Raw genomic sequence first — 17,330 nt, 5'->3', positions numbered from 1 at the left:
TTTTTTTTTTGGGGGGGGGGGGGGGGGGTGTTTAAGAATAAAATGTCTTGGAGTTTTAAATATTTTCTTTTTACAGATTGTTTCAACTTTTTCATCAATTAAATTTGTGAAAAAATAATTACAAGGAATATATTTGTTGGAAAAATTAATTAATGGTATTACTATGAAAATATAATAATTAAATTGCTTATGAATGAAGTTGTTTCAAGCATTTGGTTCTTTTAGACATTCTTAGAAAAAAAAAATTAGTCACTTATATATTCTTCTACTATGCATAAATAGAATTAACAATCTAATGTATATATACAATATAATACAACGATTTATGCTACACTGAAAATAATTACAGGGAATATGTTTGTTGGGATAATTAATTGATGGTGTTACCATGAAAACACAACAATTAAATTGATAATATATATGAATGAATCTCTCACACACACTATATATACAATAATTCAAATTTTATTAATTTAAAAACATTCCAATTAAATTACTTGACTTTGATGTACACAAATTGCAATTAAATCTGTCCACATACTTAAAATGCCACGTAAGTATAATATTCTAAAAATAATACATGAACAGAATAATTCTTGATTTAATTCATATATACTGCGGGCTTAAAATAATGCAACATCGAAAAAGCAATAATAGATTAAGATTGAAACCGAATTGATACCACGACGGCACGCACTGCACATCCTACCATTAATAAAATAAAAAATGAAGATTTGAATATTATCCTGTTGTGTTAGTATTAGCAATGGTGGGGCAAGCGTGGGTACGCCATCTCAATTTACAACCTCATAAAATCTTCAACTTATATATTTTAGGAAATTTCGTTTCTTGTCATTTGTCAAGTGTCAACGCCCATTTATCCATTCCACCGACAACTACTCATTACCATATTACACCATAATAATTTTCTTTTCTCCTTTTTTTTTTTGAAAGGAATAATTTTCTTTTCTTTTCCTTCCCTTTTTAATAAAATAATATTTATGCAGCAAAAATAAAATTCTCGTCACATATATTAATTTTATTTTTTAGAAATAAATTAAATATTAGCAGTGGTTTACTTTTTGTTTGGGTTTTATCAAAGGAGGTCAGGTTAGCATATGAACAAATTAAGTAAAAAAGAAAAGAGTAGATGTAATATTATTATTTTTTAAATCATAATAAAATCCAAGAAAATTTGAACGCTGAGGAAATTAATATAATGGCGAAGGTGCCGTGTGCAGATTGAGCTAGTAATGCGTACACGAAATATCGGTCGTTTTCGATATTTTATTTATTTATTTATTTATTTCTGCACAATTAAATTGTGTCCAAATAGATACTGTGATAATTTCATTTTGACCCCCTGAGGTTTCTTGGCCTCGCACATATACACCCCTTGATCTTGTAAATTGCATCAAACATCTTGCGAACTTTTAATTCATTGTTTTGCTAAATTTCAAGCTCATAAAAAATGATGATTTCATCTACACAGTTACACTATTATTTTTTTAAAAATTATATAATAGTCCTATGCCAACCTCAAAGTCTTCAAAATTTTTTAAAATGTTGTACGATATTCAATCTTTTTGAATTCTTATTTTTTAATCGAAATAACGTAACTATAACTCTATAAGAACAAGGGATGTTATGTGAGTATATCTAAAAAAAATTATGGAGCCTAGTTAAGTTTAAAAAAAAAATAGATGATAAACTTTATAAAATTTAAGAATAAATTTTGATGTAAAATTAAAGATGGTACAAGACTCAAGATAAAGTTTGATAAGAGCATTTCCAATAGTTATAGTTTTGAAAAGTTTTTGCAGGTGTGATTAGGAAAGAAAATATACAAAGAAAGGGAAAAATTTTGAGAAGTTTTTGCAAGTATGATTAGAAAAGAAAATATGCGAGGAAATGAAAAAAAAAATTTGAAAAGCAAACACAAATTTTAAAAAAAAAAAATCAGTTTGACCTGGTAAGCGAGTGCGCATGGTGCACATGCCCAACTGGGCGTCTTAGTGTTGCTCACGCGAATAAGCAACACTGTTTGTTTGTTCTGGTGGGACCCACTTTTAGAGAAAACAATCAGGTCGTACTACAACTTCCTATTTCTATTTTCTTCTCTCTCATCTCCCTCTCTCTTCCACATAAGCATTAGAATATGCAAAAACCAGCCAAAATCTCCTATTAGGAATGCTCTAGCATAAATATTTTATGTATTTTCGACTTTGGGACCGCAAGACATTTGGCAGTAGGGGTGATATTTCTAACCCGAAAAAGACTCTAGTGATAAAATATTCAAGTCTTTATCAAATTAATTTATATATTTTTTTCCTTTTTTTTTTTTGAAACAATATATTTTTTTCCTTAGAAAATGACATAGCTTAAACTCTCGAATGTGTTGTTTTTCATATGCATGCTTTTCTCTTTGAAAATGATTATATGGACCATTTCTTGATATGTACTTGTCATTATAATTATATTAATATTTTTGTATACATAATTATTTTTCAATTCTATGAAAGTGAGTATGTGGACCAATAAAATAATATAAATTAAACCTGCAAGCAAATGTATGTATTTGAGTGGGTAGATGACATTTTCCTGTCAAAGGGCATTTATGAGATAGTGAGAACTTTTGACAATCAAAGCCGCCATTGAAGGAATGATTTACTGCTAACCTTTGATCAACTATTGCTAATTTGTATATTTTCCACAATCGACATGAGAACCAAAAAAGAAATTCTTCATTTATGTCTTTGTACACATCTTATTCCACCATCAACTGCTAACCAGTCAAATTAGGGACATCACGGCATTGTTCGGTAAATAACTAGCATATCAGCTAATTTTGACTTATTTAACTACTATTAGTTACTTGACTTTGTTAACAAATCAATATGAGTGTTTGGTTAATAAGCTTTTTGTAACTCTAAAATACTAAAATTCAAAAGGCTACTCAAACAACATTTTCAATTAGCTTTTTGAGAAATAAATTATACCAAACAGCTATCAGCTAACAGTTAATTTACCAAACACCTTTCTACAATTAGCTAATATTTTCAACTAATCATACCTTATAACCCAAACAACTAACAGCTATCAACTAATAGTCATTTACCAAACGGAGCCCATGTCAATTTTTATAAGAGCATCTCCAATAGTTATAATTTTTTACGAGTTTTTGCCAATGTAATTGTGAAATAGATTATGGGAGGGAAGAGAAAAAATAATAATTTATCAATGCGCCTATAGGGCGCGAGATTTGCACCTCATACGAGTATAAATGTTTTGCAACCAATCAAAATTTTGCATTTGTTCTTAAGAGTTATGAGCACTAGTTCCATTCAACCCCAAATATTACGTTAATTAGGGTAGAATTGAATGCGGAGTGACATTTATAAACATACATTTAATTATATTATATTATCTGATTTCTGTTATTTCGACATGATCTGAGGTAGAAAATCTTTTTTTTTTTTTTTTGGCAGAATTTAATATGGGTGACAGGTATATAATATTATTCTTAGCTGCTTTTGTTGAGCGTATTCTTGACTTCAACCAACTACCCATCCATCCCCCAACCCCGTAGAGCAGTCCAAGCTTTTATCTCACACACGTTTAGCGTACAGCCTTGGTGTTCCCTGACATCATTATGGAATGAAGCTTTTATGCTACCACCTTAATTCCTGGGCCTCCTCCAAAACCCCCATCATTGCTGCAATAACATCATACAACCCAACTTTGAAGACATCTTTCCTTGATTTGTGGTGCTGTTGAGGGGAGAGTTGCCTTTTCTTGGTTGATTTTGGGTGCAATTAGAGGTGAGTGGGTTCTGGGTGTGGCTTAATTGGCTTAAAGGTTGAATCTTTGGGTGAGATTTGTGTGGTTCAGTTGTTGGTTTTGAAGGGCAGCATGGAGGGGGAGAATGGGGGTGTGGATTCCAGGTTGAAGATGGAAGAGTATGAAGTGGTAGAGCAGATTGGCAAAGGGGTTTATGGAACAACATTTCTTCTTTTTCATAGAGCTGAGAAAAGGAAGTAAGAATCTTGTTGTTTTTTCACCTTTCACATCATGTTGCTTCATTTACACTGGTTATTAATTAGGGCTTGTGTGTGTGTGTGTGCTACACTGTGATTTATTATTTTTGGCTTGATTTAGAGGGTTTTCATCCCTGTATTTACATGTTTATTTCTGATTTAGTGCTTCTTGGAATTTTCTGGAAATGAAGTATTTGCATGAACAATTTGAAGAGGATAATTTGTGTAATGGGAAGCCCTCTAGCTGTGCTCCTACATTTGACATTTGGTTCCTTTTTCTTTTCCTTTCTTCTATTCAAACAAAATTAAGCACGTAGACAGGCTGTCAAATTCCTTATTTGTTCTCTCACTGATGCTGTGTTCTGATCCTGCCATGTTACCTACACTTACCCTTTGCCTATGCTGAGAAAGAGAAAGAGAGAGAGAGAGAGAGGGAGAGAGAATATAAAAACTGATGCTTTGCAACTTTTTCCCTCAAGAGTGTGCAATTACTCACATCTTCTGTTTTTTCACCATGTGCTGTTGTCTGCAAATTGAAATTACCCTGAAACGGGGGCAACCTTAGCCAAGTTGGTTGGGCGATTGGCTTAGTAACCAGAAAGTTACAAATTTGACTCTCAACAGGAGCAGCCTACTGGCCATCTTGTTTTGAGCCAGTCAACTATGGGGAACCTAGGCTTGTTTACCTCCTTACGGCCCTTTGATGCCTAGTGTCACAAAGCGGGGTTTGTCACCAAAAAAATAATAATAATAAAAAAAATCCTGAAACCGCATTTTTTAAAAAAAATAAATATTTGGGTTGTTCTATATATCTGGGACTGCTTATTAGAAATGGGGATGTGGATAATGTGGCGGGTTTTGAATATATTGAGGATGCTGTTATCAAGGAAACATTTACAACTATAGATGAATGCACTTCCTTATTCTCATCATATAGTGCTATTTAGTTTGAAGTAATACCGAGTCACAAGTCTTTTAGATGACTTGCCATGGGATGTTCTCAAGATTTTGCTAAAAATTTTACTGTAAAATATTAAAATCTTTGTTATTCATTCTTATGGATTTCATTTTTCTGTTTTTCGTTATTATATATAGGTATGTTCTAAAGAAGATTCCTTTGGCAAAACAGAATGAGATGACCAAGCGTGCAGCATATCAGGAGGTCAAACCAACTACTTTCCAAATTACTGATATTGCAAACTGTCTCATTATGTGCACTATCTATATTTCTGAAAGCTCCTTTTTGCCCTTCAAATTGAAAAGATATTCTGAAACTTGTTCTGGTTGGATCCTTACGTCCTCCTTTTCTGTTCTCATTATCCTCTTCTACTTTTTCTCCTTTTAACCTTCTCACTAACTTAATCACACTTAGCTTACCCCAGCATTCTTGGTTGATCGATACTTTCTAAATAGGGTCTGTGACATTTACCTTCTGACCAATAACAATTTCCCAGCACGTAATAATTTCCTTTTCTCAATATGTATTTTTCCTCGCCATTTCATATTGTTACCGGTTCTGAAGAGTGGTATATTGAGGGAAGAGTTCCTTCAATTAATGTCTTAAAGAGTTTATCAGAATGTGACAGTACAAGTATTGAATGCCAACTATTCCTACTAACGAAAGACATTTATGAATTTATTTGCTGCAGATGAATTTGAATGCAAAACTTAAGCACCCGTACATTTTAGAGTACAAAGATGCTTGGGTGGAAAAGGTATTACGTTACTTCATTTTTTGGTAGTTACTGGAGGGGAATTGAGGTTTAATATGTATTGCTGAAGCAGCATCTGAATTACGAGTCTTTTATTTGAATTGTATTTCAGGGAAGCAATATATGCATCATTACCGACTACTGTCAAGGCGGAGATATGTGAGTAGTTACTGTAATTGTTGACAACAGTATACTTAAATCAAGGCGTCTTGGGGCAACTCCAACCGAGTTGGTTAGATAGTTGGCTTGATAATCGTGAAGTCTTAGGTTCGACACCCAGCCTAGCCTTCTCGGTTTGAGCCGGTCAGCTATGGGCAACTTAGGAGTCTTTTACAATTTACTGTAAAGAGATTATGTATGAGTTATAGGTTTGTGACCTATATAAGTATATTTACTTGGTTATTTTTTGGGTGGTTTAGGGCAGAGATAATAAAGAAATCCAAACGAGCATTGTTCCCCGAAGAGGTAACCAGTTGCAATTTTTAACAAATGGTTGCTTTTGAGTACAAGCTCTATTAATACCTAGAGAGCATGCGCTTATCTTTCATTTTTTTTGGTGCTGTAGAAACTGTGCAAATGGCTGACTCAACTATTATTAGCCGTTGATTATCTGCACTCCAATAGAGTCCTTCACAGAGATCTGAAGGTATAAAAGAATTGTGATCGTTATAATGAAGTAGTTCTTAATTTTTATCAGTTGTAAATTGTAATATGAACTTGTTTGATTGCAGATGTCCAACATTTTCATCACAAAGGAAAATGATGTCCGTCTTGGTAAGAAGACATCCAACTGCTTGGACGTGCCTTTATTTCCTTTCCTATCATCGGCATTCAATTTTAATTTTTGTTTTTAAAAAACATTATAAACATAGGTGATTTTGGATTTGCAAAACTTCTGGACGCAAAAGGGGTCACTTCCTCGGTATGAATTATCTCTATCTATATGAAATTATAGTTCCAAATTTGGTCCTAAAATTTTTAATAGTTTCAATTAGATCTGACAAATAGACTACTCCTTCGGTATGTCCTCTCTGTTTCTTAACTGTGTCAAGGCCTTAAAAACTTATAGAAAAGCATTAGCTATTTGTGCTGTTGTTACCGACTTTTAATTGCTTTCTCACCTGGAAACAGGCCGTTGGTACTCCGAACTACATATGCCCCGAGCTCCTTTCGGAAATGCCATATGGCTATAAATCTGATATATGGTCACTCGGTGAGAAAACGAACAACGAGCCTTTGTTATTCATCTAATAGTGTCCCGAATTGCAGAATGACATCTTGACTTCATTGTAGGTTGCTGCATGTTTGAGATTGCGGGACATCAACCACCGTTTAGAGCTCCCGTAAGTTCCACTTAAAAGCTCTAAACAATTTAGTCGTGTTAAGACGAAAATATTTATCTTTACTTGAGATGTGGAGATCGAAATTAACGACAATTAAATTGAACAGGACATGTCTACCCTCATCAATAAGATAAACCGGGGTACTTTATCGCCACTTCCTATTGTATATTCCTCCACCTTGTAAGTAGATTTTACTCTCACGAGAGTGGGTTCAGCCCGTCACTCGTTTCCTAATATTGAAATAACTATCCTATTATGAATTAACGTGTTATGAATTCGACCGTTACAGGAAACAGATTATAAAAACCATGCTAAGGAAGAGTCCCGAAAACAGACCAACAGTAAGTGCAACATACTTATGGTCGGTCATTAGGTATATAATAAAGTTTGTGATTATCGTTTCTTCTAATTTCTACTCGACTCAATATTAGGCAGCGGAATTGTTGAGGCATCAGCATTTGCAACCTTACCTTCTTCGGTGCCAGAACCTCTCCTCCGTGTTTCTCCCCGTGAAGTCTCCAAACACTCCAAAGGAGAAATCGGGAAAGCCTTCTCCTAGCAGCTCTAGCAGTGGCAAAGACAGCAAACGGAGACAGCTAAAGTTAAAAGATAGTATACCCGTTTTTTCGCTCGATCAAAGTCCAGACGTTCAACCAAGCAGCTTACGAAAGAGCAGTGACCCTATAGAAACGACACTCGAGACTAAGAGAGTTGATCGAACAAGCTGTTCTCCAAAGTTCTCCGAATACAGCGATGAATCCTTCATTGGGGACTCAATTGAGATAACTAGTAACGAAAATGGCCACATTGACTTATTCTCGGTGAAGGAAAGGTTAAGCAAGCCACAGTCCTCTGCTTCAGTCGTGCCAAACTCGAACCCCGAAGAGCAGAAAGAAACTTCTCGTGAGTATGTGCAACAATTTGTTGAGGAAGTCGGAGAAAGTGGGAAAACGGAAAAATTGGAGATGTTGGGCAGTCCAAATGGTGCTGGGAAAGCAGAAAAAGAATCTGCGGGTTGTCTCTCTGATAAAGCTAGGTCTTTCAATGAAGATAGCACGTCATCAACTACCCAACCCTTAAGATCAGAAGCTGGTAAAGAGCCAATATACAATTCAGGCAAACCAGAAAATATCGACAAATGTAGAGAAGTTGCACTTGACTGCGTTTCAGTGAAAAGCAGCGCCAGTGTCACAACACAACTGGAAGTTGATTTGTTAAAGTGCTCGAATAAGACTGAGAAAGACGGGAATCAAGTGACTGCTGATCAGGCTTTGTTGCTAAGTAAATTAACTGCATTGAGCAAGGGCAAAGACGAGTGGGGAAACCCCACGAAACAAAGAGCCGATGCTTTAGAGTCTCTTCTTGAGCTCTGCGCTCAGCTAATTAAACAGGAAAAGCTCGATGAGCTCTCTGGTGTGCTTAGACCATTTGGAGAAGAAGCAGTCTCGTCCAGGGAAACTGCAATCTGGTTGACAAAAACCCTCATGAGCTCACAAAAGTTGCCAAAAGGGTCATAATTGAATTGTGTTTTACCCCAATGCAGGACTTTTGTAAAAATTAGAGCTTTTCTTGTTGTTTACATGGTTTGACATATAATTTGTTTCTGGAGAGTTTTATTTGAGCACTCTGAAGGATTGGATTCATGGGACAGCTAGGATCTTTATTATTTTTTTTTCTCTCTTTAAAAAAAAATGTTTTTGTTGTTGAGATTGGAAGGATTATGTGCCATGTAAATCAGGATGAACTAAGTGACTGTAAGAGGGTTGATGATATTGACTATTGAGCTTTGTTTGGTTTGCATCATGATTGCCACTGTGATTATCATACTTCTTATCTGATGTCTACCCTATCTTACTTGATAAATTTAAGTTTCTAAAACTCATTCACCCTAAACATTAATTCTATATTGTATACCATTTTTTGCCAAGTCCGTTGAGAGTTTTTATGGCCACATTTAGTACTTTTGACAAAATCACTAGTTAAAATTAATAGATCGGAATGTTTGGTAAATGATTGATCGACTAAAATTTTGACTGATACTCTTTTTATAGAGGGAGTTTAGTGCCCCTTTTCTTAAACATTCGATGTGAGATCAATCCCACATCAATTTACGTTGTAGCTCCCCTTTGTCTTTATTTTTTAATTCATTTTTATTTTTATTTTTATTTTTTTTTTATCTTTTGTTGTTGTCAAACTTGTCATGTCTTTATAGTCCATTTTCCATGTAATCAGTTAATAATAAACAGTTAATTTACCAAACACATTTTTACAACTAGTTAATACTATTAGCCAAATCAAATCAACTATCCGCTGTCAATTACCAACCGTTTGTCAAGTATTCCCAATATCTTGAGACTTTAAGAGAGAAAACGTATAATTTCGAACTAAAAATATGACACTTTAGGAGGGAAAATGTATAATTTCACATTAAAAATATAACAATTCAGAAGCTAGCATCTAAATTTGTGACAATATAATAGTGGTTGTTTCTTGATTGGGTGATAGATTTTAGACAATGACACAAGATTAAGTCATAATAGTCATAGTGTGGGAATTACACTTTAATGTGGTGGGTTCTTTGTAAGCACTCATCTAATGGGTTGCTGAGTTAGTATAATTAGCGAGAATGAGTTAATAGTTAATAGTGGGATGAAACGTGAGAATAGTTGAAATGAGTAGGGCGATTGCTATCAGTGTTCCTTTGATTGGAAGTACATGGGATGGGAGGGTTACGGCCTACCACCTGTGATCTGTATTGTGCACCCCACAAGCCGTGCCACAAAAGATACATTACTATCCTCTACTTGTTCAAGATAGCCCATCCAGTCCACACCTACCTTAACCCCCCAAGTCCCCAACTCTCAAACTATATATAAATCCACCTCACCCTCACAAACATCCAATTGAAAACACACAACACAATATAATAACGCAATTCATTAAGAAAGAAAGAAAAATTAAAGGTGATGGCTTCTACACGCGCCGGCATCTTCCTTGTCATGGCCGTGGCCATGCTGCATTTGTGGGCGACCGCCGCCGCCGCGGAAGACAAGGCCACGGCAACGGCGCCGGCGCCGCCGATGGACGTGGGAGACGGATTCGCGCTGCCGGCTTCGGGGACTGTATTCTGTTCTTCGCTGCTAATTTCTTTCTTTGCTATTTGGTTTCAGTGAGTTCGGATCGGAAATGTAGTGTGTGATGCATGGCTTGCTTTGCTTGTTTTGTGTTTATGATCCGATCCATCGCTATATGATGATTCATTGTACGCTATTACCTCTTGCTTATTATCCTACACACGCGCACCCTTCTTTGCTTTATTGAGGATGTCATCACTCATCACATGCATATATGTATGTTTATACACATCATATATGAGTGAGTTCTGATGAATCACTTTATTGTACTACACTACTTATGTTATAATGATTATTCATTCCTCTCATTTTAATTATATTGTCAATTTTTTGTTTTTGTTTTTTTTTTTTTGTTTTTGTTTTTGTTTTTTTTTTTGTTTCTTTATACCTCCGACAACCCCAATCAAGTTGTCCATTGTTAATTTAGTAACTACAAGATTTCTTATTGGACTGCAACGGATTATCTCCTTGTGCTCTGGCTAGCACCACAAAGTAAAGTTTATTCAATACACACTCTTATGTAGTGGGTGCAGTCACCCAAAGAAATAATTTGAGTACTGTTGATTCTGTTTGTCTATACATACTTTCTCAACCTACTGAAATACAAAGAGTCAATGCCTCCCACTGAGCCTCTCATTTATCATTTATTTTAGTATTAGTTAATATATACAATTTATATATTTTATCGGGGTAAAGGTTAAATTCAAAGCTTCTCATATTTGATAATTATGTCATCTTGATCACTAGATCGGACTACTTATAGAATGCAATAGTTTAATATTTTGAATAATTTGAAATACAAATAATATATTGAAAAATGCATTAAATAATATTTCTTTCTAGAATTACAATTTTTTAAAAATATTGATGAGAATTAAATTGTGTTAATATTCCAACTAGACAATGTTTTTGAGGTTGAGAAAATAATGATCTGGGCACTAATAATAACATCTCATCATGTTACACTATGATAATGTAGCTTGGACCCATAAATATTGGTCTGGTAATGCGTTACTCACTTTAATTGCTTAATAATTTTTAAAATTACAATTGATTTCAAAGTTATATTATATTTCATTTTTCAAAAACATGTAACAAGTATAAATGATAATTATGCGTACAATGAAAAATGAAACTCAATAGAATTTTTCAACGTTTGGTTACCACTGAAAAATGAAGTCATCAATAGAAAGTGTTCATTTTGATGATCAACTAAAAAATGATCAATATTGATAGAAAATGTATGTATTTTGAGATTTTTAATTAGAAGACATTTTTCAGTTTTCTATCTTATGCTTAATTCTCTCTATTTTCATGTAAACTCCAACTCTAGGTGTTCATTTTGATGATCAACTCTAGCCATGATCAAGGACGACACTCTAGTGTAGATTATAAGTAGATAAAAAAGAAATATTGTATATTCTTCATTGATGAGATAACAAATATGTATGTAATTCATCTAACTAATATGGGCCATCGAGTATGATTATCTAACTTGCACAATTTTTAAAAGTTTATATATTTTTAACCTAGAAATCATAAAATAATTATCAACTAATTTAAATGTTGAATGAATTTCATATTTTGTTATCCAATAATCTGTATTTATTATTTTTTAAAGATGAATTATTCTTGATCTTCTAAAAATGGATGAAATTTATGACTACAATAATAAGTATGCATAAATGGTAAAACAAATTATAAAATAGAAACTAATTAAATGCTAAAAATATATAAAAATGAGCATATATGGTAATAAATTAAATTACTACTCAATAGCTATTTCAGGCAAAAAGAGAGATAGAACAAGGCACGAGAAAAGAAGTGCAACACACCTGATAGCGAAGTGTCCCGCTCGTTACGGCGCCGTTACAAACACCGTCAGTTTTTCACGCTCTAATGTCTAATTTGGTGCTCCTCTGTCACGTTGAGTAACGGTTAATCCCAAAAATCATTCGCAATCAATACGCCCAAATACCCAAACCCGGTATGTATAAATAGAGGAACCCTTCTCCGACGAAATCTCATCGCTGCAATTTCATCCCTTCACATTCTCACTATACTCACAGCGCGATTCGCAATACTCTCTGATTGAAAACGCGAATTGAAGCAATGTCGGCTCAATTTGGCATCATGAAAGCCTTTCTGGTTGTCGTGGTAGCTGTTATCGCTGTGTTTTCCGCCGTCGACGCGGCTCAGGAGCTCGGAATCGGATGTCCTCCAGCACCAGCGCCTGGACCTGTCGCCGGAGCGGCGGTTACCATACCGGTCTCCAGTGCGTTGTTTGTAGCCTCTTTTATCTTCTCTGTCGCCGCTTTTCTGAGGCACTGAAAAGCTAGCTAGCTAGCTTCGTTCCTCTGATCAGTTACTGGATTGATCAGTTGATGATGATGATGATATGATTCTTTTGGCTGCGCTGTGTACGTCAAGTTACTGCTACATAATAAACTATTCATATTTTATTATATTGAAGGTGCAAAACTACAAATTATTGTTCTCCTAATCTCCTTTTGAGTCAAGCTTATAATTATATAAATTGGTGAACCATTTTTTTCATTGTGCATGGACCCGAAGGAAAATAAAGGACTAGTATTGTAAACATTGAAAATTAAATTTAGAGAGAAAAAAAAAACTTGCTAATACCTCTATAACTCTATTATCATTTTAAATCGATAGTCACAAAATCAAAATTTTGGTGTTTTTTTTCTTTTGAAAAAAATGTTCCTATAATGATATTAAATACTTTTGCAAAAAAAATACACATTATTACATGCTTATTTAGAAAATAATTTAAATATTCATAAAATAAACTATCGTAAAAATTGGGCTATGTATGACAAAATCGAGATGGAGTTTGATGTGTTCAAGGTTCTACAGGATATAAATGCTCCTTATGTTATTTCTCCAATTGGCAGCCACATAGAGGATACTAAGGAAATAGGAGGTCTATTATATTCCTCCTTGTATTATCTGGGATTGCATGAGGAAGGATGACGAAGAATGAAATTTTCTTTTATTACCAAAAAAATACATCATTGAAGTAATTAGCTATTTTGACTAACATGTAATATTAACGGTTTGTAAAAAATTATTTGATATTAGTTATAACATATAAGATCTCTTAAGGATGCATGCATGTATATTATTTTATTTATTGAATTATTATTAAATTATTTTTAGTTAATTTTACAACTTATTTTAACTATTTAACTATTTTTTGTTTTTATTATTAATTAATAACAACTTTGCAATTATAAATTAGTTAATAATACAAAACAATAATAATAATAATTCGACATTAAAATGAAAATTTGAATAAAAATAGAATGGAACATATATCACCACAAAAAACAACAATTACAAGGAAAAAGTTAGAAAAATAAAATGCAATATACTTTTTTTGGGTTTTTCTCACACCAGCCAGAAGACTAATCTTCCGTCCCAACAGTCAGCACACTAAGTGGTAGGGGACTGGCCATGGTTTGCTCCATTCACCTGGACGAGGTGCTAAACCACCATGCCATGCCAACCATGTTGGTTTAAAATGCAATATACTGATATGTAAAGAAAGCGTAATAGACAAATGTAATACTTTTACATTTTGATGTAAACGTACTACTTTTTCATTAAAAGTATTAGAATTCTTATTATAACTAATGTTGTCAAGTGTTTGTTCTTTATAAAGACAAATGTAATACTTTTAAATCAAAATGTATAAGTATTATAAAATAAATTTTTCTTCAAAAGTATTATATTTTTTTCATATAAATAATAAATATTTTATTCATGATTTAGTATTAGATTTTACAGTAGAGTATTAATCCATACATTTTATCTTGTTAAAATTAGAAATTATTTAGTTATTTACAATGTTAACAAAAATATAAAAATCAGTATAAATTGCAAAAAAAAAAAGAAAAAAAAAAGTACATGAATGGAAGTGCAACGTATCTGACAACGAGGTCCAACCGACATTCCATTGTTACGGCGGCGTTAGCAATACCATTTTGGGTTGGTGCTTTTCTGATCTGTCTCGGTAGGTTACCAGTTCATCACCCGCCCCTCCCTAACAATAATTCAATCAATATGCTACGCTACGCTCTGTCAACAGCTGTCAATCATCCCCTCCTCTTCCCAAACCCCTTATATATAACTACAACTCTTCTCCGGTGATATCAGATCATTCAAACTCTAAAACAATCTCATCAGTTCGCATTCGATCTCATTCTACTCTAGCGATTCGTAGTGTATACTTTCCGATTGAATTCGTGAATTGAAGCAATGGCTCAAGCTGGCATCATGAAGGCATTTCTAATTGTAGCTGTTCTCGCCATCTTTTCTGCTGCCGCTGCTGCTCAGGGGATCGGATCTTCTCCAGCACCTGCACCGGATGCCGGATCGGCGATTACCATACCGGTTTCCGGTGCCTTGATTGCTGCCTCTCTTCTCGTCTCTTCAATTGCTTTTCTGAGGCACTGATTAGCTGTATGTATTCATTCTTCTGAGTTACTCTACGGTTGTGTTTTTGGTTCTGGCCTCTGATCTGGGGAGTATGGATGTATTACTTGATTCTTTTTTATCTGTATACATTACCAGTACATGAATAATAAACTACCATACGGAGTGTTTTGTTATTTAATTCCTTCAACTTGCAATGCTTTTGAATATAATCTTTTATTCTCTTTGAGAGTTTAATTTGGATACTTGTGAGTTTGATGAAAGTTGGTTTATAAAATTAAGAAGTCCGATAAGATTGAAAATTTGACTTGAAGTGTTGAAAAAACAGAAGAGCAATACAATTCTAAATGAAATGCTTGATGTAGTATAGGCATTCAAACGCGAAAGGGTTGTCTTGTTATAAATAAAAGGCTGATGAGAATTAATAAATTAAAGAATGGTTTCTAGTTTAAACTTGGCTTACTTTGATTTTGTTATGCTCAGATCAGCTGGAAATTCTAATGAAATGTTTTAACATAACACGTGGTAAGCATTTAACAGTACTAATCTCATGGACAATATGAAGTTTTCTCGTGTGACAAGTTGATGTCTCAACTAACAATTTAATTTGAAGTTTCTTTGAAGTTTATTCGGGACTTTGCAATGTCAGAATCTACTTTCTCAAAGTACTGAAGTGCAACTCTCATCATCATCTATGTGGAAGTGTAAATCGGGACACCGGGTGCCACTAGACCACAAGCTCTTTGGCAAACATATATATACCTACTTATTTCTTCGTCCCAACTAATTTTGTATGAGTTTATTAGATCAGTTGTTTCGTCGGTGGGGAAGGGTATGATACAACCTTTGAGTTAAATTTGTCTGGGAGCCAATTATTATCCCAAATACACACTTGATTTCCATTACCCACCCTCCATCTAGAAGGCTTGCGGATGATGTCTTGAGTTTCAATCAAACAGCTCCAAATAAAGGAGGGGTTTGCACCTTTGTTTGCTTAAAGAAAAGAAGAGTCAGGAAAATACCTAATTGCGTTGTAAATTCTTGAGACTAGGGAATTTGACTTCTGAATTAGACTCCAAGGTTGTTTGCAAAGTAAAGTCAGATTAAATACTCACAAGTTCCTGAATCCAAGACTTCCCCATTTCTTAAGTAAGCACATGTATTTCCACGCATTCCAATGAATTCCTCTATTTGATCCTTTGATCCCCCTCCGCTCCACCAATATGAATTCATAATGCTTCAATTCTCATTACAATTATAATTATAGTTATTAATATTCTTACAATAACGATGGTCAAGCGGCATAGCTGTGGCCATAGGTTCAATTTCCCGTGAAGACATTGGCCAATACTATATTGTAACAGTTACATTTTATTATAAAATTAAATAAAATCATGTCCTAATTAAATTATAATAAATAAATCTTGTGGCACTCAACACGACACAAATTATATTACTAGTATATAATAAAGGCAAATTTTCTTGTGAGATCGTCTTATGGGTTTCAATATGTGATACAGGTCGGATCAGTAAAATATTAGTCTTATGGTATATGGGCTTAGTAATATTATTTTCTACAAATTGTTTATTACAGTTTTACTATATATATAAGGCTTAAATTATTAATTATATATGCAATTTTGCTATGTAATGACATTTTACGAGTAATTCTTGCAAGTTCTCTATTATAATTTCCATATTAAGTATTATTTTTTTTAAGGTACTATATTTATGTTATAAAGTATTGGCCATATCTGCAATTATGTTATGTTATTACTTTATTCTCTACAAAATGTATACTACATTTATGTTATAAAGCCTTATATGTAAGGCTTAAAATTGATTATATATGCAATTCTATTATGATTCATTTTTTTTAAATCCGACATGTCTCTTGGATTAAGATTCGTGAGAAGGTTTTATCGGAAACCAAACCTATAATAAATGACAATTTTGGGGGTAATCCCTAGTCAAGATGACAAGATATCCATTCATACTTGTAACCACAAGGTTACAAGTTCAAATCCTTGTCTTATTGGTTTGAGTCGGTCAGCTATATTTAACGTAGGTTGATTTACTTCAATTCGATGTTTCCTTTGTTTGTTAGAGTCACAAAACGGAGTTTACCTACACCCGAAAAAGGCTATGGGGTTTTAAAAAAAAAAGAAAAAAAAAAAGAGAATTCTTATGTGACTTTATCAAATAAGTTGAAAATGTGCTCACTCTGTATTCTTTTGTCAAACAGCTTTAACAACCTAATTAAGGCGCAATTATTACACTTAGAATTATTTCATGATTGAGAAAGGTCGCAGAGTTGACAATTTCTTACTTGATTAATTTAAAGAAACTGATATATAGATTTTTATTTTTTTCTGTTATGTATTGCGAGAACATCTCAGGGCCGGATCAGATGATCCCTGAGACGAGTCTGATGAGGTTAATATAAAAATTCATGTGGTATTTATACTAGTAAATTAAATACTAATTAGAATTGAACTGTTCTTTAATTATAAAGGAAAACAAAGGTAATACTTTTACATTTTGATATAAAATATTAAAATGTATTACTTTTCTATCAAAAGTATTATATTTTCATTCTAAGTAATGAATTAGAAATATAATAAAAATTAGAAAATATTCATAGTA

General features: G+C 33.5%; 1 protein-coding gene and 1 long non-coding RNA gene across 3 annotated transcripts; both read left to right on the top strand.

Annotated features, from left to right (window-relative positions):
- Positions 1–3,534: 3,534 nt before the first annotated feature.
- Positions 3,535–8,895, top strand: LOC116029790 (serine/threonine-protein kinase Nek6-like). 2 transcript variants are annotated; one of them, XM_031271837.1, is made up of 14 exons: positions 3,535–3,821; positions 3,892–4,037; positions 5,133–5,199; positions 5,687–5,752; positions 5,862–5,908; positions 6,169–6,214; positions 6,315–6,395; positions 6,481–6,523; positions 6,622–6,671; positions 6,881–6,962; positions 7,043–7,092; positions 7,199–7,272; positions 7,382–7,433; positions 7,524–8,895. In XM_031271837.1, exons 2-14 carry the CDS (start codon positions 3,913–3,915, stop codon positions 8,607–8,609), a joined length of 1,869 nt encoding a protein of 622 aa, XP_031127697.1. In that variant the 5' UTR covers positions 3,535–3,821; positions 3,892–3,912; the 3' UTR covers positions 8,610–8,895. The 2 variants fall into 2 exon arrangements, with proteins under 2 accessions (XP_031127697.1, XP_031127694.1); XM_031271834.1 differs by having other exon boundaries at positions 3,535–4,037.
- A 5,404-nt stretch (positions 8,896–14,299) lies between these two features.
- LOC116029841 lies at positions 14,300–15,885 on the top strand. The gene is made up of 2 exons (XR_004100340.1): positions 14,300–15,209; positions 15,298–15,885. It is a non-coding gene; the product is annotated as an uncharacterized LOC116029841 (long non-coding RNA).
- The last annotated feature ends 1,445 nt before the right edge of the window (positions 15,886–17,330 follow it).

Source organism: Ipomoea triloba, chromosome 1, assembly GCF_003576645.1.
Source record: "Ipomoea triloba cultivar NCNSP0323 chromosome 1, ASM357664v1".
Classification (NCBI taxonomy): Eukaryota; Viridiplantae; Streptophyta; class Magnoliopsida; order Solanales; family Convolvulaceae; genus Ipomoea; species Ipomoea triloba.
This window is presented reverse-complemented; position numbering and strand designations above follow the sequence as displayed.